This window comes from Macrobrachium rosenbergii, chromosome 14 (assembly GCF_040412425.1).
Source record: "Macrobrachium rosenbergii isolate ZJJX-2024 chromosome 14, ASM4041242v1, whole genome shotgun sequence".
In the NCBI taxonomy this organism is placed as follows: Eukaryota; Metazoa; Arthropoda; class Malacostraca; order Decapoda; family Palaemonidae; genus Macrobrachium; species Macrobrachium rosenbergii.
This window is the reverse complement of record NC_089754.1, coordinates 50,847,548-50,869,691: the sequence shown is the minus strand read 5'-3', so window position 1 is coordinate 50,869,691 and position 22,144 is coordinate 50,847,548. Positions and strand designations below refer to the sequence as shown.

Sequence of the window (22,144 nt, the reverse complement as noted above, 5' to 3'; positions counted from 1 at the left end):
CAGGGTAGCTCTAAACTCGGTTAAATGCCCTTCCTCTCTAATACCTACATGTTTTGCTCCATCTTTCAACCCTATTCATACTTCCAAACATGAGTGACCAAACCATCTCAAAACACTGACCCATCCTTTCTACTAAGATGACCTTTGTATTTTCAAATTCCTCAACCTTCCAGTTTCTTTTCTCTTCTTCAATTGCATAACAGATTAATTTACCGAGAAAAAATTTCAAACTCTTTGGAGACATGCCTATGCAGAAGGAATTTTTTTCCAAGTTTTGTATATTGTTCCACTGTTTGGTGTTCAGCAGCTGACTTGCATCATAAATGGTTGAACAAAAACCTTATCCATGATCTTATTATAAATCTTTGGTACTAGCGTTCATTACGCTTAGTGTGCAGGCTGTATGAGATGTTTCATAATTCTGATCATCATTTGTATTCAGATCTTTCCAGACCATACCATTCACATGTAAGTACTTGGTATAGGCCTACAGTTAATTTTAACAGCTCTGTCTTTCCTTTTGTGAAGTTCAATACCACTTTTTTTTCTAGAAGTTTTATTTCTGCTGTGATTTTGTTGTGGAATGACCTTCCTAATTCTGTAGTTGAATGGTTGGAACTTCAGAAATTCAAACTTGTTTCTTTTTTTTTTTTTTAGAGTAGGCTTACATGAATCTCATGTAATAGTTTATTTGCTATTTGACTTATTTATTTTACTAATTCATTTCTTGTTAATTGTCTTATTTTTTTATTTCTTTCATTGTTCATTCTTTATTCTCATTTTCCTATTCTCATTTTCCTTTATTGTACTGAACTACGTTCCCTGTGAGGGCCCTTGGACATTGTTATATAATTTTGCTTCTCCAAGCATGGTTGCTTAAAAAAATCTCAGTAGACGCAAGTGTGGTATATATATATATATCTATATGTATATATATGTGTGTGTGTGTGTGTGTGTGTGTAAGTTTATATGTATTAGTGAAATAACCTCCAAAGAGTTGAATAAAAAAATGGAAATTTCTATTCAGTGAGAATGTTTGGGACTTAATTGTCCTTTCAAACAACCAGGCTGATGTTCCAGGAAATCGATGCGACATGTTCACTATATCTTTCAGGAATCTTCACCATTTCAGAACACTAGCTAAAACGGAATATGAACTAGATTTCAAGAAATTTAGTGTTTCAAAACTATTCTGGACAACAGGACACTCCCGGGTACCCTAAACTTTGCTTTTAAACCTGCAGTTATTCCAGTCAAACACTCTTCTCGTCGCAGATTTCTTTGGGTTGCGAAATTTTAGAATCGAATTAAATCAACATTTAAAATCTTCATTATTCCGCATATCTTCTCAAAGAATCATGTTAAACTTCAATAAAAAGATGATAGTAGTCACTGGGCGTAGAGGTGCTTAAGGTTAAAAACCAAAGTTATTAAGAAAACGACTTTCAAAGGAATGGAATGGACGTTCAAAGGGGTGTGTTCATAGGTGGAAAAGGCTATGCTACAAAGCCACAGTGGTGTTTGACGCAAGAAGCTAAAATAATAATGAAAGTTAATACAGTAGTGAAGATTCTAATACAATTGTCTATAGGTCTATGACAGCTTCATAGCTTGAATGGGTGCTGGACTTCTGAACGCCATTCATCAATGGCGGGGGTGAATGTGCGTGGTGGAACCATGGGAAGAAGACCTTGGGCTGGTAGTCTTCATATGAGTCAGACATCGACCGTTGGAAATGCTGGCAGCCATTAACATTGAACCATTCTCGGGACGTGCTTTGAAGGAACAATCAGTGTCTGCAAGGATAAAATAAAGTAACACACATAATGAAAAAATAACTTTAGATCAGGTGGCCCCAAACTAGGTATCACCTCTAGTAGGTCGTATCTTTACACTCTTTCGGAAGCCAACGATCATTTCCAATCTTAAACCTGTTCTTAAATCAAAATTAGGTTCTTGATTGAATATCTTTGTTCCTTTCTGCCGTTACTGCAATTAATCTTATTTTTCGTTATCAGGTCATAGTACTCCTAGGCCTATTTTTTTGTTTCCAAGTTTTTTAGTGGTCTGTTTTCCTTCTGCTTGCATCCATGTCGCAGTTTTATTTTTTATATATAAAGGTATATACCACCCGTGTCCTTTATCTCATGTTCTTTTAGCAATTATTCTTTGTCCGTTCCCATCTTATCCCTGTTGTTTTCACCCTTATTATACTTATTCTTTGCTTTGTTAGAAATTCTCATTGTTTCATCCTTGTTCGTCAATTTTATTATAATCGGTCTTATTCTGCTCTCACTCTCTTGGTACTATTCTGGTCTATCTTGATTCCTTTGTCCTCTCTCAGACTCAGGCCCCTTATACATGAGTTTGGTTTGCATTCTCCTCTTCTGCTTTGCTCGTGCCATACTTTTCTGTATAATATGCTGTATTATCCTGCTTGTAAAATCTTTTAAGCTTTTTCTTACCCATTTCATGCTTTATACCCATGCATTACTTAATCCAATGTTTTATTCACTACATCCCTTTTATTCCCTCCCATTTCTCTAACTCTCTGGGTTTCCGTAAGAGGGCATGTCGAAAAACGAGCTCCTTGTAGAGAGGGTCTTACAGAAAATTATTGACGTGATGGTCGGAAATTCAAAGCTGAAAAGTAGAGAATGATGAAATTCAAGAGGGAAAACATAAACAAAGAAAAATCAGGATGAGAATAACACCAAAAGTGCAGCAGTAATCGCTAGTGCAGTTGTTAACTCAAAGTATCATTGTCATGTAGGCCTACAGACAATTGATCTTTGCTGTGTCTGTAGCACTTGAGGGAAGATGAGGATTGGGTTTACTAGGAAGTTTTGTAACTAGAAGACACCGAAGAAAAACTCAAGTCTTGTGTTCAAAATTATATATAAAAAACTTATTTAAGGAAGCCATAGACTGGACCACGGGATGGGTCTAATGAGGTACGATCGAAGGGGCTCCAAAGATAGCCAGGACAGCAAGGTTTCTTCTTCTTTGCTAGAAAGCAAAAAAGAAGACACCAAAGACATAACTAATCAGCAACTGCGAAGTGAAATGTTTTCTTTTGAACATAAAATCCGCAAGAAACAAAGCTACTGACGTAAGTGAACGTGTCACAAATGCCTGGTCGATACGGTAAAGAACATGTCACCGAGGGCATAAAACCATACAGGGGCGTGGACAAAGAATTTGACGGAGTTAGGATGCAGCAAAACCAGAAAAAAAACATTTAAAATACACGGCGCACAAGCTATTCAGTAAGATGCGCCATGGACTAAGGTCTGAGGAAACCGTGAAATTTTAAATATATTTAAATAAAAACCAAACGTATCGGTTAAAAAGCAGTTATGACACGGAGTCAGGTTTTCAAGAAGCTAAAACTAACAAAATAAAAAATGAGGCCAACCAGATAAACCAAATCAGGTCTGACAGAAAGGCCTCCAAAAATAAAACGATGATGATGGTAACCATAGGTGAATGTGGTAGTGCCGTCAGTGCACCTCATGCCGTGCACTTTAGGCATTATAAAGGTTCTTTGCAGAGTGCCTTCGGCCCCTACCTGCAACCCCTTTCGTTCCTTTTACTGTAACTCTTTTCATATTCTCTTCCATTTTACTTTCCACCTTCTCCTAACAAATGATTCATATTGCAACTGCAAGGTTTTCCTCCTGTTCAAACCATTTACAATCAACGTCCATTTCAGCGCTGAATGACCTATTAGGTCTCAGTGCTTGGCCTCTGGTCTAAATTTTATATCCAACTCAATTCATTTCACATGATGGACCGAATGAGGGCCGTCAGGAAGACTCATAAGAAAACCAGGACGGTGATCTAGACGAAGGGTGAATAATGCGACAATACGGTGTATTTCTAAAGCAACTTTATTTCTTTGATCACACTGACAATTCAATGTACTTAATTTAAGAATCATAAACAACTTTCTCGCCTTGTATTTTTGTTATTTCATTTATTCGCGTATTATTCCCGTAGACGCAAAAACCGAAGATCAACACGCCCACCAAATTTCCCGGCAGATGATGTCACCAACATGGCGTTCCTAGGACCGATGTGACGTCACGACTCATAACAAAGATGGCGGCGGCGCGGGACGGTGATATATCGCTGTGGCTTCATAATAAACTCGGCACGTCGGCTGATACGTGGTCTGAGGGCTCGATTTGCTCCCAGTTGAATGTCGAGGTCCTGCGAAACATCAAGGAGTGCTTCGTAGAGCTGCAGACGCAAGTGAAGTTGAAATTGCTGCTGTCGTTCTTCCACATCCCGAAGCGCAATGTTGAGGAGGTGCGGAAAATCTGTTGATGTTTATGTTGGGACAGTTGCTCCTTGCGGCAGGTTTTGGGTTTAACCTTCCCGGTTGCATGTTTGGGGTTCATACGCTAAAATCGGTTAGATTTTATTTAAATTTACCCTGCTAAGGGCTCGTGGCAGGCTACAGACGACGGGGGGTTATATGTTGCAGGTGCTAGGCCTACGAATCCTACCGTAGGCGAGCCTTTCGTTTTTATATATATTTATAATAAAGGTTAATGGAAAGATACCTCTGTAACATCATTTTTATATATCAAAATCTTCTTGAGTGATTTTTAGCTGGTAGCCATAGATTTGGTTTAACATAGTAGACGTATTTGAATACACTAGGTCTAATAGTTAGCCATTTATCATCGAATTGGCGAAATACGTATTTTCTGGTAGATGCAATTCTGAAAAATTTAATTTGGCATTATTTCCATGTTAAAATTAAGAAAATAATTCAAATTGGACTGAAACAATATCAAAATTACACTCAAATGTTCATGATTTAGATTTAGCCTAGGCATATTGACAGTTAGGCCTACTTGCCAATTGTCATGAATTGTTATTTATTATCCCATTGTATGGTAGCTTTTGTTCGACAGTTTTAAATAAAGATGATTTCCGTCCTGTTTTGGATGTGCATTTTCCTGAAAGTTGAATTTAAATTATTTCGTGTATCTAATTTTTTGTTCATTAGAATAACTTATTTTAGTGGGGCTGTATGCCTAGTTCAGGTTATTGATATATCTATCCTATTGTGTGGTAACTTTTGTTCGAGAGTTTTAAATAAAGGTGATTTTCATCCTATTTTGGATGTGCAGTGTCCTGAAATTTGAATTTAAATTTTGTGTATCTTATTTTTAGTTTGACGTTGTAAAGATCCGCAACCCCAGAGTACCCATGTAAAGATTGGCTATCCTCAGAATGAACTTGTTAACATCAAATATTAGCTTGTTAAGATAAACAACCCCAAATATTAGCTTGTTAAGATAAACAACCATTTGGCAGGTACTCTCAGAATGGTTTGCATGTTAGCTTGTTAAGATAAACAACCTCAGGTACTCTTTGCTGTTCTTCAGAACATCTTATCTCAGTTCAGGTTATTGATATATCTGTCATAAGATAACAATAGACCATTGCAAAGTGAATATATCTGGAGGTTTAATAATTCTACTAGGTCACCTCTAAACATAATTCCCCCGGGGGGGGTTTTGTCGTTAGTGCAACTTAAAGGGTCTTTGCAGCGTCCATTTGACCCATAGCTGCAACCCCTTTCATTCCTCTTACTGTACCTCCATTCATATTCTTTTTCTTCCATCTGACTTTCCACCCTCTCCTAACTGTTGTTTCATAGTGTGACTGCGAGGTTTTCCTCCTTTCAAACCTTTCACTCTGAATGTCCCTTTCAGTGCGGAATGACCTTATATGTCCCTTACGTGTCCCAGGCACTTGTCCTTTGGCTTAAATTCTATATTTTATTCTATTCTCTACCACTAGACGTAAGTTTTTCATGGGACACTGTACAGCTATCTTATGAGTCACACGAGCATTATACGGTCACTACCCTACTTACGAACATTCAGAGATAAAGTACTAACAAACACGATCTTAAATTAAAATTGTTTTGGTAAGAAACTGCATTACTCTATCATCACAAGTAATTAACGTTTTCTATATCATTTCATATTAATAAAAGTACTGTACTTTGTAAAATACAGTACATACTGTATGTACAGTGTACAGTACTGTATTGGCTCTATATCATTATGTATGTAAATAGGTGTGAAGACCAAGTCACGAACAATTCAAGGTACGAACAGCTGTTCGGAATGCAACTTGTTCCTGTGTAGGGTAGTGTCTGTCTGTATTCTGGTTGGGGCAATATTGTACCTCTATGGGCAAGGTTGAAATATCAGTAGGCCTGTTAATTCATAGGTGGATTATAAAAATGACACTAAATCTAATCCATGAAGTTCATCCTTCTTAATATACTTCTTATTAACCTACTTTGAAATCATTTGCCACTACATTTTCTTTACCAGCCATTTAACCAAGATTAAAGTCATACAAAGGCAAAAACAAAGTCATACAAAGGCAAAAACAAAGTCATACAAAGACAAAAACAAAGCCCATCATTGAATTTGAGCTTTAGCTTGACCATGAAGCATCGTTTAAAACTGATATCTCATTTAAAATAAAGAGAAGCTTATCTATTGATTAATGTCAGTTATATGGCATCCCTTTCAGCCCAGCTGCACTGCATTGTTTTGAGTCTTACTTTTCATCCACTTGCTTTGATCACATTTAAATACAATGTATCTATTTCATGTTTCATTTTCAACCCTTCACTTGATTAGTGGTCTGGCGAAGCTGTTTTGTGAATAATATCTTTTCATTTCTTTATAACTAATTGCAGGTTTTATAGGTTAGCTAGACTATAATAGCTCAGGAGAATCATCTTAACCTTCTTAGAGTGTTTTAATTCAAAGGATCTGCTGGTTAGGCAGGGTTGTCATATTAGAGATTCTTAGACTACATAGAAAATGGTGTCAATGATCTGTTTGTTTTACCATTGATATACATCATATACACTGATAGACAGAATTTTTGTCATAAATCAATACTGTAGGCATTTTTTCAATTTTAAAAGATACAGGTAACTGCTGTGACACTTGTATGTTAGACAACTGATGTGTCCTATTAGAAGAAGGAGAAAAACTTCTTGCATAAAGTCATTAGTTAAATTTTTATACAGTAAATTGTAAAACCCTTCTATAGTATATAGACAGACTTTGGTGAGTACTATACTCTTTATATGCTGTTTTTGTTTTTCTAGTGGAGATCGGAACTGGAAGAAATTATGGAAGTGGCAGTGTTGGACAGTGAAACCTGGGTAGCAATGTTGGCAGAAATTATGAGAACTTGCCCTTCAACTGGTAATCTTAACTTGGACATTAGGTAAGCATGGTAACTTTTTGGTTTTAATAAGAATTCTCTTTTCTTATCAAGTTAAACTTTTATAGGATAGCTAGGCCATCAATAAATGGTGGGTAAAATGGCATATGCCACCAACTTGGATAAATATAATCTTGCCCACAAGAACTAGAATACTAAGGATTACCTACTTGGGGAGGAGATGGAGTTGCTGTTATGGGGAAGATCTAGTTTTCACTATCATCAGTGACGTAACCAGCTCAACAGTGGTTAGAAGTTAAAAAGAAAATCTTAAAAATTCTTGGGGAGATTGATTATCAGTTTACTACTGTGCTAGGAGAAAGGAAACAATACTAACTTAATGTGTTATACAAATAGTGCTAGTTAGGCCCCAGAAGGAGGACTTAGAAAAATTGTCAGCAGTACAGGTAGTTAGTTAGTTATAAATGATTTGTTTAATGCAGTACAGGCAGGAACAGCTTAATTAAAATCACCAGTCAGTCACCTTGGATATCAAAGGTTTGTGGAAACTCAGTTTGTACTGTAGAATAGCATCAAATAAGAGATCATTTGAAAGAATATTCAAGATATTCAGAGGTATAGGATACTGTAAGAACTTCATTTAAGATAGCCCAAAGGGATACAGCAGTGGCATAAAGTTCAATTTTAATCTAACTTAAAATTTTCAGTTATGGTTAAGGAAATTTGCTTAAAATATTTTTTAACCATTGTAAGAAAACCCCAGAATTCAAACTGTAAGTTCATATAATTTATGTATGAATTTTTTTCTTTTATACTCTAAATTTATAAATATAAAATTACTCCAAATATTTTTATCCTTGCAAATGAAAATAAAAATTGATCAAGCCCAGAAAATCCCTTTCAAATGTTTTATTATTCACTTACTTATAGATATTTGTATATAAGCTAAAAAATCTTATATATTTTAGATAATTTTTAGTATGGGCTTATTCACTTAAGTATAAGCAAGTAAAATTTTTTTTTTTGTACCTGTGCATCAATATAATCATAATAGCAAATCTGTGAGGGGCCTCTATCGATGTATCTTGTTGTGGAGAGTCTTGGATTCACACAAGTGCACAAATAGAGATATGTAAAACTAATAGGTTTTGAGGAAACAAAATGTTCCGAGTTTTGTTTTTGTGACTCAAACTGTGATGTTGGTGTGGATGATTCTGTAATGGGGAACAAAGATGCACAACTATGAAGCATTATACTCTTGAATATTATTGTATTTATAGTTTTTTAATCATAATTTAGAATTCAAATCATTTTATTTTGTTCTTCAGGGAGCCACCAGAAAATCAACGTATCACTCATGATCTGACAACTGAGTTAAGAAAATTAGTCAAAAAACACAGTGAACTTGGTTTACTGCCAATGGAATGTAATTACCTTAATAGAAATGCTTTTTTGGCTGCAGCTGGAAATCAGGTATGTCTCTTGAAAATGCATTATTTCAATTTTTTTATTTTATTTGATTTAAGTGTAGGTAGTCCAGATACAGGCAGTCCCCAGTTATCAGTGATCCGGGTTTATGGCGCTTGTTTAGTGACAATGATAACTGGATTTTTGGTACTGATCTCCAGTTATCGGCGCTGATCCCCACTTATCGGCGGTGGCGATCCCCAGTCATCGATGCCAATAACTAGGGGTTGCGCTATTTTCGCCGATTTTCAGTTATCGCCATGCTGTCAGGAACGGAACCCCTGCTGATAACTTGGGGACCGCCTGTATTATATTCTAATAAAATTTATAATGATTCATAAGTTGTAAACTGCTCTAAGTATTCCATGATATATTTATATTTAAATGACTTAAGTTTATGAAATTTCTTTCATACCCAGTACTGTAGTCTTCTTCATACAGACTTGCAATGTAGAAAATATTAGATACAAACTTTCATGTCCACATGATGTGTGAGTTATAAAAGATTTATTTCATGTATTTCATTGTCATTTTTCAAGTGAAGAATACAGATTTTTGTTATAAACAGTTTCATGTACAAAGATCATATTGCCCTGATAGCTTTATTATTGCAGAGTGCTTCATGCCTTAGGGTAATTATAATGCTGGATGCATAGGCTAACTTTGTTCATCGTACAAACCAGTTCTCATAACGGAACTGGTTTGTATGTAGAGGACGACCTGCACAGTACAGTATTCAATTAAATTGTTTTTTAAACCATTAGTGTCTTACAAAATAGAAGTAGGGAATTTTAAATTGCCCTAAGAAGTCTGTGAATTTTCTTTCCCATATTGTATAAGTTGTTTTTGCGATACAAACTTGTAAGGTAGTTACACCTCATATGTTTAAAGTATATTTTGCTTTATTTGTAATGTGAATGAGATTTACAAGAAAAATATATAAGATATATGCTTGATAAAGTATTTCACTTAGCTATGTTGAAAGGATCTTGACCCATCTAATAGAAGTAATTGATTGGGAGTTGATAGTGTCTAGCTTGATGAGAGAAACTTTATGCCTAATAAAAATATTAGGAAAACTTGCTATTTATAATAAAGTATATTAAAGTATTAATATACTGTACTTGGAATCAAGTTTGCAAAGTGAAGTTTATGAGTGTCAACTATAGTACTTGAACAATGATACTCATGTCATATAGAACCTTAATTTTACAACTGTAAAACGGGATTGTCCTTTCTCATTAAGACTTAATATAAGTTACCAGAGCCTTGGTTCCCAACTGCTCTCCTGGATCATACAGGTCTCTTACCAGTCAGGGACACTGAGGCTGCATATAAATGATTGGTTTTTGTGAATCAGCCAAATTTTAATAATATAAAAATGACTTAAATAGAACCCATTGCTCTTGTAATGATCTCCCACCACCCAGCCCCAAGAATCTCTTACAGCCTCATATCCAAACAGTGTAAAAAGTGAGGCAGGTGTCCAGTGACTAGAAAGTCCAGTTTGTATTTCAATGTTTTGAGAAATTAATGCACTCTGCATCAGAATTTGAAAATAAGGACTTAGGTAGCATTTTGAATAAATAATAGGAAAGTAAAATGTTTTGTAACTTCCAGCCACCTGTGACCAAACATTTTGCCTTGAAAAGAAAACCAAAGGCGGCTGCGTTACGAGCAGAACTCATTAGCCGTTCTGCAGATGCACAAGCTAACATAAAGAAGAGTCAACTGCCAACTGTGCCTGTTAGGTCGAGAGGGATGCCACGTAAAATGACTGATACCAGTAAGTATAGATTTTGTACTGCTAATGTTAAGTATGCCGTTAAAGGGTAAACACATTGCTTTTTTGGCAGTGTAAGTTCACATATATGAAAAATGTGTGGAGAAGTGGAATCCAGCGAATATAATAGGGTTGGAATATATTCACTAACTTTAAATGGGAACTAAACATGCAGAATGGGTATAAGATTGTTGACTACTAGAAAAATATTGTGATACATCTAGGGATTGATGCTGTGAGAACAACTACTCATGGTGAATTGAAGTTTGCAAACATTGATAAATGTGCTAAATTGCAATAAGTCTTTATGTATGGATATTGGTAACAAGGAGGTATACAGACTTACCCATCCTAGTAAGGTATAGGTGCTGTAGTTCCCAGAAGTATGTATATGCTTAAAAGGATGTTGTAATGATTAGGTTATGAAGATGGGGTGGATGATCTCCCTGGCCTCAAAACTTGTTTGTTTAGGTAAAATTTAACATGAAATAAAAAACTTGAGAGGTGCATCTTTGAAATAAAAGGCAGCAAAATTAAAATGAACCTCTTCTGGCAGCTATTGAAACTGAGCAAATGTCTTGTGGTCATGCTGTGAATGTAAATCACTGAGCTGAAACCTTAGCTCACCTTTTGGAAGCAGAATTGCTGCAGTGTCCAGACTTGGATCACAAACGCCCAGGAGCAGAGTAGGAAGACCTGTCAAGTATGAGGCATTCAACAGGGGAAAGTCTTGAAGAAGGTGCTTGTTTGAAGTCAGGAGTTTACTGAAGTGGTAGCTGGAGCTTATAGCATGATGGGTGATGATACAGTGCTGACACCAAGACCACAGCTAGATGAAGATGATGGAGCAATGTGTGACAAGCCAAATGGTTTTGGACTAGTGACCTGAATTTCGTCTTTGTTCTGACAAGAACGCAACCATTGGGATCAGTAAAAGTCTGAGATGAGGGAAGAAGTACAGTCCTTTCCATCTGGTGTGAAAGTAAGGTTGAGGCATCACAAATAATGCAGACTTTCATCTCATCCTGAAGGGGAGAGAAAAGAAAATCTTTTTAACTTGGGTTCAGGTTTTTTCATCTAAACCTCCATAGGGGTTAGTGCCTTCAGTGCACCTCATGTGGTGCACTGTAGACAGTACAGAAGGTTGTTTGCAGCATCCCTTCTGCCCCTTGCTGTGATAAGGACTTGGATATTTATCCAAGGGATTGTGCACTGGAGATACTGTAGTAATACAAGTGGTTCAGTAAATGGTGTAGGTGTTTTTGAGTGATAAATTCAGGAAAGTTTAGTGCACTTACAATTTTATTTATTTGGATTAGAAAGTTTAATTTGTAACATTTTTAATTTCAGTATCAGTGTTTGGATTTATTTTCAAATCTTTGCTTTTCAGCACCCATGAAAGGAATCCCTAGTCGTTTGCCTGGTTCTGGTTTGAGAGGGTCTGGATTAGGCTCTACACCTGTTTCTAGACCCTTAGCTCGTCCTAGTGGTACTCGAAAAGATGGTGGTATCAAGCTTTTAGATATTACTGAGTCACCCATTGCTGCACAACAGGTAGGTTCAGTTTTATCGTATATTTTGTATGCAAGAATTAATAATTTTTCCAGTCATTTTTACAGTCAGAATTATTGTATAATAAGAATAATTATACTGTATTAAGACATATGACATATTTGAAAGAAATTGAGAGTTTTTGAAAGAAGTCAGGATTGGAGTTTATTCATAATCACTTGTTTACCAATATAGATATTATTATTAATAATGATAGGTCACTGCATTATAAATGTAGTTTTAGTTTTTAATGTTTCATTGAATTTGCAGGCTAAAAAGAGGAGAAAGGTCCAGGACACAGCTGCAGAAACAAAAGCAGCAGAAACAGAAGAAAAAAGAAAAGAAACACAAGCAGAAACCAAGGGAGCAGCTCAACCTCAGCAACAACCTCAGACCCCTCAACAGCAAACTACTCCCGATTATGCTGCGGGTCTTACTCCTTCCAATCCACCGACCCCAGGACCACCTACACCATCTGCCACCTTGTTACCTTCAGCTGCAGGCACTACAACCACTTTACACAGTATGACCTTGCATTCTCTCTCTCTCTCTCTCTCTCTCTCTCTCTCTCTCTCTCTCTCTCTCTCTCTCTCTCTCTCTCTCTCTCTCTCTCTCTCTCTCTCTCTCTCTTTTCTCTACTTGTGAAATTGTAGCTAATGAGTATTTTATGTTTGCTAGTAAGATAAACCTTTATGATGCAAATATGTAGGTTTTCACATACATATGTGAAAACCCATGTTTTTTACATGATTGTTCTCAGAATGCTGAGCGGAACAATTAAGTTAACATCATTAACTTGCTTCCCTAATAGTTAATATATCCGGGTAAACAATTAGTATAGTGTTGGTCATGATAGTTAAGGTAATTTTTAAGTGTATAAAATAATTTACATGCAGTTTATGCTTGTGCAGTATATGTATGAGAAAAGGAAAGTTTCAATTTAGTAAAATTTATCTAACTTAACATTTAATTTAGTAAAATTTATCTAACAACATTGTTTGATTTGTTTGATTAGTTTTTAAGCATCCATGTTGGAAATTGATTATCAGTTTAGTTTATGAAGAAACATTTGACATACATATATATATATATATATATATATATATATATATATATATATATATATATATATATATATATATATATATATATATATATATATATATATATATGCTCACATTTTTTATTTTGTTTTGCAATATTAGTTTTTCATTTCATTACATATTGATTAACTTATTAATCACAAAATTTTTCTTTCAGCAAACACTGTAACAGTTGGCACTATAGCTGCAAGGTCAACTTTGCAGCAAACAACCACCAATGGGGAAAGAGCTACACCAACCACGCCCACTACACCTGCTGGTGCAGCTACCCCACAACGCATCATTGTCACACCTAGCAGTCAGGCAACTGGGTCACCAACTGTGGTTTATCGCACTGTAACACACAATGCTGCATATACTACAGCAGAGGTTGTACAAGCTACACCTGTTACAGTAGCACCCTCTTCTGCAGATACTGCCTCTGGTCCCCAGCCGCAGTATGCAACTTTGCAAGTAAGTAACTAAATAATTAAGATCATGTGAAAATGAGAATGGGAAGAATTTGTATTTTAGCTGTGGTTAACAGTACAATTTGGTAAGTATTCCAGGTCAGGGTGGATCGCGGATCAGACGTCACATAGATCTTATGACCATTATAGGGTCATTCTCTAAGTTGCTATCAGTCTCATGCCACCAGATTTGTGATCAAAGTAAAAATTTATCCATACATTTTATGATATTAATGAACACTTGAATTTAGTGCTTAATCCTCTAATTCACATTTGGCCACATGGAATGCCACACATCTGCCTTTGATGTGAGCATGCATAAAGGTAGCTGTATTAATAGAAACAATGTTTTCAGTACCTAAAAGAAATTGTAAATTCATACCCATTAATCATATAGTGCCGTACTGCATTATATGATTAACTTATGCTGTTCGAGATCAAGAGGCCCCTTTTTGCATGCCTGGATACTCATATGACATGCATACTGATTTTTTTATGCCCAAAATATCCCACATGAGAGTGGAAAAAGGAGGGTGTCATTCAAGCTGTGTTGTGATATAGAAACATTATATGTTCATTCCAATTCCATTGACCATATGTTGCCTGAATCCAAAATTAGGATGGATAACTATTGATCAGTATTCATTATATATTGAATCAGAACATTGGAAAGAGGAAAGAGGACAGATTGGTCAGAAATCATGTAAAATGAAGTTAATATTCCTAAGAGGGCTACAGGTGAGGCCCATATGTTAAATCACAGTCTGTACTCCACAGAAGACTGCAGAAAGATAACAAAACACCAGACTTGTGGCATAAAGGCAAATACACTGAAATCACACTTGCAAAGTGCCAAGGACGTAAAGGAACAATTTTTTATGATGAGGAAGATAAGAAACTGCATGAACCCTCCATTCAGAGAGTTCATGGCTTGTTGTGACAGTAGGACCTAGTGTTCCACCAAACAAGTAAATTATAGTGAAAAGAGAACTGCATCTTTACCCAGGCCCTCAGCAGGAACTTATGGATGCTCCTATCAAGAGTGGTCTCTTCTCTTGGGCCTCATTCCAGAGTATTCCTCCACTGAGATTCCTGAACCAGCCAACTTTTACCAGCTTCATGATCTATTTTGGAGGCTGCAGCAACTACTGTTGCCATCTTGATTATGACCACTACTAACCTTTACTAGGGAAAGTGGGAAACTCTTTGCTTGGGGTAACAAATGGGTTACTGCTGCATTCAGCACCTCTGTTCCCTTGCTAGTAGACTTCTTTGCTTTTCTGCAAGTCATCAAGAAACTGTCACTATCAGCAGTCAAGGTTAATGAGCTGCCCTGTGACCTCCAGCATGAGCTGGACTTCAAGTGCTGACTGTTATAACTAGCTGGGATTTGCATTGTGATGTGAGGTTTGACCCATCCTCTTTACAGATTTCTTCAAGATGCCTCATAATTTGATATGATGGCCAGGACTCTATCAAATGACTTATATGACATCATATCCCATTCTAAATATCAAATATCACTTGGTCTCTCTTGTGACCTGGATTTCTAGGGCAAGACTAAATCATTCAGTTCTGAGATGTGATGATGACTAATTGCTATCCCGGCTCTCTTCCTGAAATGATCAGCATGGATGCTCCCTGGAAGGGGTAGGTGAGAATGCCTAAGTGTCAGGCCATAGCCCTTAAGGGCCAATGAGAAATACAGTTATCCATCTCTTCTCTTATTTGATGCATCCAAAGGAGTGATATAAGAGGGTGAAATGTGGTTAACCTTGCAGTCCACATGTTTAACCTATTCTTACAAAAGTCAAATCGAACCTATAGAATCCACAGAAGCAACAATAATACTATAGCATTGTAATATAGAAAAGGACTGATAAAATAACACATTTTACCTAACACACACATAAGTTCTGCATTATAGTAAGCAGAATGTCTCACTTGAGACCTTTGTCACTATAACAAGGATGTGTATTGGCCCACACAAACCATCTCTTAATATGCACAGAGCAGAGAAGTGTGCAGTATGTATCAAACAGTATTCAGTGTTGTACAGTAACATGTAACTAATATGGAAGACAAAAGATCACCATCTTCATTATGATGAGAGATGTTTCTACCTCAAGTTTTCTTTAAGGTTACCTTACACCAATTTTAGGTCTGCATCTGTTCCTTTTTTCCATATCCACTGTTTTCTTGACCAACTGTTCCTCATCTGAATGAAAGGTAACTTAGAATTGTTTAAATATAGTCTTACCTATGGATAAATAAATTAGGAGTTGGAGCACCGGAAAAAATTTACTGATCAGAAAAGCTGTAGTTATCTTGGACTAAGCCTCATACCCCACTGTGATTTTCCAGATCCATGTTAAGTCTAGCAGCAACTCTTATAGCATTTGGGGTCATGGAAATTAAGGATTTCGTAACTGCTTTTTTGACATGGTTGTCATGTACACTTAACAGTTGTTAATTGCTCAAAAAACTGAATGAGATAAAGTACATAATGCATGACACCTAAATGAATTTTGAATAGATTCACCAGTAAGCAGCAGTTGTAATTAGGAAATCCCATTTACTTACTTAGTAAAGCATTTGCTGCTCTAGATTTGGAGCCTGTCTTAATGAAAATCTGATGTATAAAGTATGACAATTTATGAAGGTATTGTAAAACTGCAATGTGTACTCATGTTTTCCTGTGTGACAGAGCAGGAATCACAAAATATGTATGGAATATTTTTCGTATTTCACAGGTTGTTGTTGTTGTTTTTTTTTTTTTTTTTTTTTTTTTTTTTTTCATTCAGAAATATTATTTTGGCGGCATTTTATTTTCAGTTCGCAAATTACATACTACTGTTGTCTTTTCATTTAATTTTTGTAAGAAGATGAAACTTAATAATAAAAAAAAAACTTGGAGAATTCCTTGTGATTAGATGATTTATGCAAATTGTCAAAACTGTTACAATCCTGACAACTTTTAATTGTCAATTTCTTTCAGCCTGTTCAGCCTGATATGGTATATGCTGCGACACCCCTGACAACCACTACACTGGTTGCTGCACCAGCAACTCCAGTTCAACAACAACAAGCACAACAGCAGCAGCCATCACAACCTCAGCCAGCTACGCAAGTTACCACGCCAACGCAAATCATCACATTTACGCCTACAACCACTACACCACAGGCTGAAAATCAACAGACACAACAGGTTCCTATTAACCAAACAACTGTTAACACGCACCAGCAAACTCAACAGAAACGTGGCCTTTCTCTTACTGTAAGTATTTGCCGTTGTAATTGGATTTAACAGCTTACAATACCACGCTCAGAACTTAGAAATGAAATATTGTTACATAGTAAGAGAGGTAAGAAGTGAGACATATTCACACAATTGTTATAGCAGTTGTCGGGTGTCCCATAGTCTGTAACTATGTAGTATGACAGTATTATTAATAACTTTTTTTTTTTTTTTTTACAGAGGGAACAAATGTTGGAAGCACAGGAGATGTTTCGCACAAGCAACAAAGTCACTCGACCTGAGAAAGCTCTTATACTTGGTTTTATGGCTGGTTCCAGGGGTATGTGAAAAAATTCTTGTTTTTTGTAGTTTTAGGTAGCTTGACTTTGTAGTTTATGGGCATTTTTCAGTAGTTTTTAGAGTTATAATAGAATTATTTTTTGTAGCCTTTTAAAATACCTATGAACTGTGTACGAACTGCATTTAGATAATTAACTTTTTGCTTAAAAAATAAAAAGAGGAATATCACTTGAGCACAAAGGTGGATTGAAGGAATAATTTGTGAATGAGCACAGTTTCAGTGTACTGTATTAATAATTAAATGTTAATTATAAGCAGTGCCATAGACTGTTTTACAGTGGCAGTAAATTTCAATTAATATATCTTGGGTAAAGTTCAGTGACTATTAAACAAAAAGTGTGCAGTACTTGACATTCAAAAGATATATTGCGTGATGAAGTCTTGTTAGAACTGTATTTTTAGCTTATTTGAAGAAAGTCTTAGTTTATTGTAAAAGTGACAAACAGAAAGAAAATAATAAACTTAACCAGTTTCTTTTCCTCTGGATTGATGTTTTATGCTTATAAATTAACATGCAGTATTTTTATGTGTATTTCTTTTCTTACACCAGAAAACCCATGTCCACATTTGGGTAATATTGTGACCATCAAGTTGAGTGAAGGTGAAGAGACAGTATCACAGCCTGATGGAACCTTTGTTACCATGTTAGCAGAGACCCACTTCCAGATGAATTACAACACCGGAGAGTGGAAACGCATTAAAAAGTATAGACCGTTGCCTGCCCCAGAGTGATTAATGTTTGGACTGTATAGAGTTATTTGCTCCATGCATTACTTGAGTGGTACTAAGATACTACTAAATGGAGTATCTCAGAGCACTTTTAGTGTTTGATCCTGTAGCTGTCCTTTGAATGAAGGGCATATTTGAATCATTACAGCCAAAGTAAGTAAACTGTGATTGCATATTTTGTATCACATAGGTCAAAGTAAAGAAAAGCTGTATTTTATTTTTATTCTTTATTAAGTACTGTACAACAATGGACTGTGGTCTGTTCAAAATGGAGGTTAAGGATACAGGGGGTCTTGCTTATGTTAGTGTAAAGATTGAAACATATATATTCTTATGTACTGTATTTGTAGAGTTTATTCATAATGAATAATAAAGCTAAGTGCAATTAAATTGGCTCTTTTTGAGCCAAAGTCCTGGGATTTGAAGTGCATTTATCATTCAGCAACAAAGACGGTGGTGTACCATTTATTAAAACATCAGGATCAAATAGCTGCAGTAATATAGTGTGGTATACAGTAATGTAATATTATGGTGAGGGGGACTTGAGTATGGAAGTGTTGTTGGAAGCTTGGAAAATCTTGTAACAAAGTTTGCACATTTGTAAAGATGTACAATTACAAAGATATTTATTTTTTATTTTGTTGAATGGGAACAATTATTTTGTTTTTTTCTTATAGACATTGCTGGCATTCTTAGAATGATTGTGGTAGGAAAATCTTCAGTATTCACCATTATGCTCTTTCTAACACATGTTGGAGAGTTCAGATTTACCTCAGCCCATTTTGCCCAACCCTGTTGATTTTATAATCCAAAGTCAATCACTTTTGAATGTATGCCCATGCTCTTCTAATGTTAAGACGGAACTTTTATTTTAGATGGATACAGTAGGCTCAAGATATTGTCTTATTTTTGTTCTAATGTTTTTGGATGACACTTAGTCATCCTTGTACTTGAAATAATTGACAGTGATATTTATTATTATTAGATCACAGCAGAGGCTGTGGCATTTAAAGAACCCTCCAAATTTAACATCCCTAACAACAATAAAAAAGTAACTTGGTTGCTGCAACTGTCCTCAGTTTAGTTCTGTATAGTGAATAATTGACATTCCCTAAATCAGAAGCTTCATAGAACTTTAATTTAATTTCACTTTAAAATGAGGCAAATTTGAATGGGAGACAAACACATCACTTATTTAAAAATATGTAAAAATAAAATATTTATTAATTCTGTCATATGTTTACTTTCTTGAAAGGGGTACAGATGCCAGTCATTTGGAACTAAGAATATAAAATCCATTCTTCATCCTTTATCATTACCAGCTCTGAAGGTATACGACTGGAAGTCTTTGGAAAGAAACAGTTTGTTAATGAAATTCCTGTATTCTTAATTTTTTGTTAACCATTTTTGAAAGAGATACAAATGCAATTCATGTTATATCACATCACACTTATAGTCATGTACATAATCAGATCAGTAAGTCAGTTATTTCTAGACAAAGTGTTGGTTCAGAGGAATGAGTTAAGAGATAAAACTAGGAGCAAGACATTTAGTTGATGCTAAACAGCTAGGTGGGAAGAGACCAAATGGATGACTGGATCTTAATTTTTGTTTTCAATGCAACCAGTGCCAAAGGGATGCTGCATGGAACCTTTAGTACTGCCTGTGGTGCAATTAGATTTTTTTCTGTTTACCACTTGTGAGGGAAATACAGATGTCATTTGTTTGAAATTAAAAATATATATGTATATATTTTATTTATTATTTGCTTTTGAGACAAATAACTTGAGAAACATATACCCAAATCCAAATGAGTAATAACATTAACTCCAAAATTGACAAAGATTAATAACATTAACTCCAGTATTGACAAATTAATTTTACAACATGCTACAAAACCCATTTACAGTGTACGATTCAGTTCCTTAATGTGGATAAGTTAAAATATTAAGTGTAAAGTATAACGTTTATTATGTGACATTTTATCATGAATGAGTGAGGGTGGTTGCCATCTATTCATTTGAATGTTTTTCTTTTTTCCTGCATATGCAGCTTCTGTTTATCCAGTACTAAAATATCTTACAAAGTATAATTTCTTCAATAAGATGTGTACACTTTTTTTCTCTCTCTTTTTAAAGACATTGTCTAAAACAAATCCTTTCAGCCAACTTTAAAGGGAGGTAAATTTTCCAGCTCTTGCATGATAAAACAGTAGGGACCTTTTTTTATTAATTTTACTATCCATTCCATTTTGGTACAGGAGGTAAATGGCAGATCCTTCTTTTTTATATAAATCTTGGTTGGCACTTATTTTTCTTGACAGGTTTGGAAAACAAACTGTTATGACATGTATTGACTCAAATTATCTCCAAATAAATTTTATTAGTACTTATCATATAGCTGAGGATATACAGTATTTTGATATTAAAATGAAGCTCTTAAGTATGTGGTAATGGTTATCAATAGATCATTTAGTTATTTAGAACTTTTGATGAAATTATTTATGCAAAATGTTGTTCTGTTTATTTAATTGAAAACTAATACTGTTGTAAAGAGGTTAGGAAGGCTAAACTTATATAGCTCTGTACAAATGAATGATTTGTTTGTTTTATTTGAAATGTGTCAGTTATCATGCCCAGTTTATTTTCTCTGTTGCCATTGAATTAATTCGCAGCTCCAGTTAGGTTTGTGGCTATAATCAGTTTGCATTGTTGATAAGGGCCTAAGAGTGTTCAGATTGATATATTTTCATTATCAGTGTTGTGAATGTTTAAACTGTACATTTTGAGATATGTAAAAATATATATATATATATAAATTGTGCCTCAGGATGGCTAATTCAGCATTGTGTGCCAGAAAATTTTTGTATTTTTCTATCAAAAGCCAAAGTTTATTGTTGATGAGTCCTGAATATGTCTCATGTGTTTTACACATTTTCATACAACTAGATTTTGTATATTGTCTATATTGCAGCTCTAGTTGACAGGACATCCAAACTTGATAGTGTGTTTTGCAACAGTGCTATGTTAATAATTTGCTTAAAATATGCTGCTGCATTGCAAGATTTTTCAAATGTTGCCCTTGAATGGAAATTGGCAAAATATTTAAGACATGCCACCAAATGGTTTTCTATTGTGGTGAGGGGTACACTTGCTTGTTTTATGCAAACATTGTCTAAAGCTGTAAGTTTAGTGTTTGCATGTTTATATAACTTTTTCAAAAGAAATAGAATTATTACCTGTAAATAATGTTAGCCATAATGAAAATGTCCTTCATATTGAAGATGTATATCAAACATTTTGTATATTAGTTGCTTTGTGTATTTTTGCAATATAGATTTGGTTTTTATTTTTATTTTATTTCCTGTGAGGAAATACCGTGTGCTAGGTCAAGTCAAGCCAGCTGCCAGTGTGACCTAACCAGGTCCCACACAAAGGAATCTCCTTTAAGGTTGATGAAGCAACGTTTTCTGTTTTATGCTGCTGATCTTTTATGATGGAATGGGTTGGTACATAATATAAATTGTATTTGCAACATCAACTTTAGGTCTTCCTCCACTGTACCTGTTTCATTTAGAGCTTAGTATATATATGTGTATGTAATAGTAGGCCCAATTCTGATTCTCTTTTCTTATTTTTGTAAATATTTTTTGTTTTGTTATTCATTTCTCATTACATTAAAGGACTAGTCTGGAGAGTTTTGGAAATGTCAGCTAACGCTAGATGCAGATTGACAAGTGATGTGAAGATTACGAGATGTTTCAGTGTTGATCTATTTTTTAGTGTCTTTGATGAAATGAACCGTTTGCAGACCTGAACGCTGTGATGCATGTATGTGTAAAAGGTAGATTAGTTAAAATAATCAGATCTCAATGCCAATTGAGTACTGGTGCAATTGTTACCAGTTCCACTGTTGCATAATAGTTTCATATAGTTTTTTTTTTCTTAATTTTTTTCTTTTTTTTTTTTCTTTGCAATTTCCAGTAACTTGTGAGGAGTGGACCGTGCAGGTCATAGCCCACTGTCATTTTCTCTTAAGTTATCTTGGTCCAAGTTTTTGTAGATAATTTTTTTGCTTTTAGCTTATGGAAAAGTTTTTTCATGAATCTACCACAAGAATTACTATTGTGTGTCATGTTAGGATGGAGAAAGAGTGGTTATATTTAATACAGTTTATTATGTTAGCCTATTTTGAAACCTTGTGATTAAAATGAACCATCTGA

The 22,144-nt window shown here is 35.1% G+C and overlaps 1 protein-coding gene across 1 annotated transcript; it reads left to right on the top strand.

Annotated features, from left to right (window-relative positions):
• The first annotated feature begins 4,051 nt into the window (after positions 1 to 4,051).
• LOC136846135 (negative elongation factor A-like) lies at positions 4,052 to 22,144 on the top strand. The gene is made up of 10 exons (XM_067116877.1): positions 4,052 to 4,314; positions 7,163 to 7,284; positions 8,571 to 8,715; positions 10,330 to 10,495; positions 11,883 to 12,046; positions 12,314 to 12,566; positions 13,304 to 13,599; positions 16,594 to 16,872; positions 17,074 to 17,173; positions 17,744 to 22,144. The coding sequence occupies exons 1-10, from the start codon at positions 4,105 to 4,107 to the stop codon at positions 17,923 to 17,925; spliced, it is 1,917 nt and encodes a 638-aa protein (XP_066972978.1). The 5' UTR covers positions 4,052 to 4,104; the 3' UTR covers positions 17,926 to 22,144.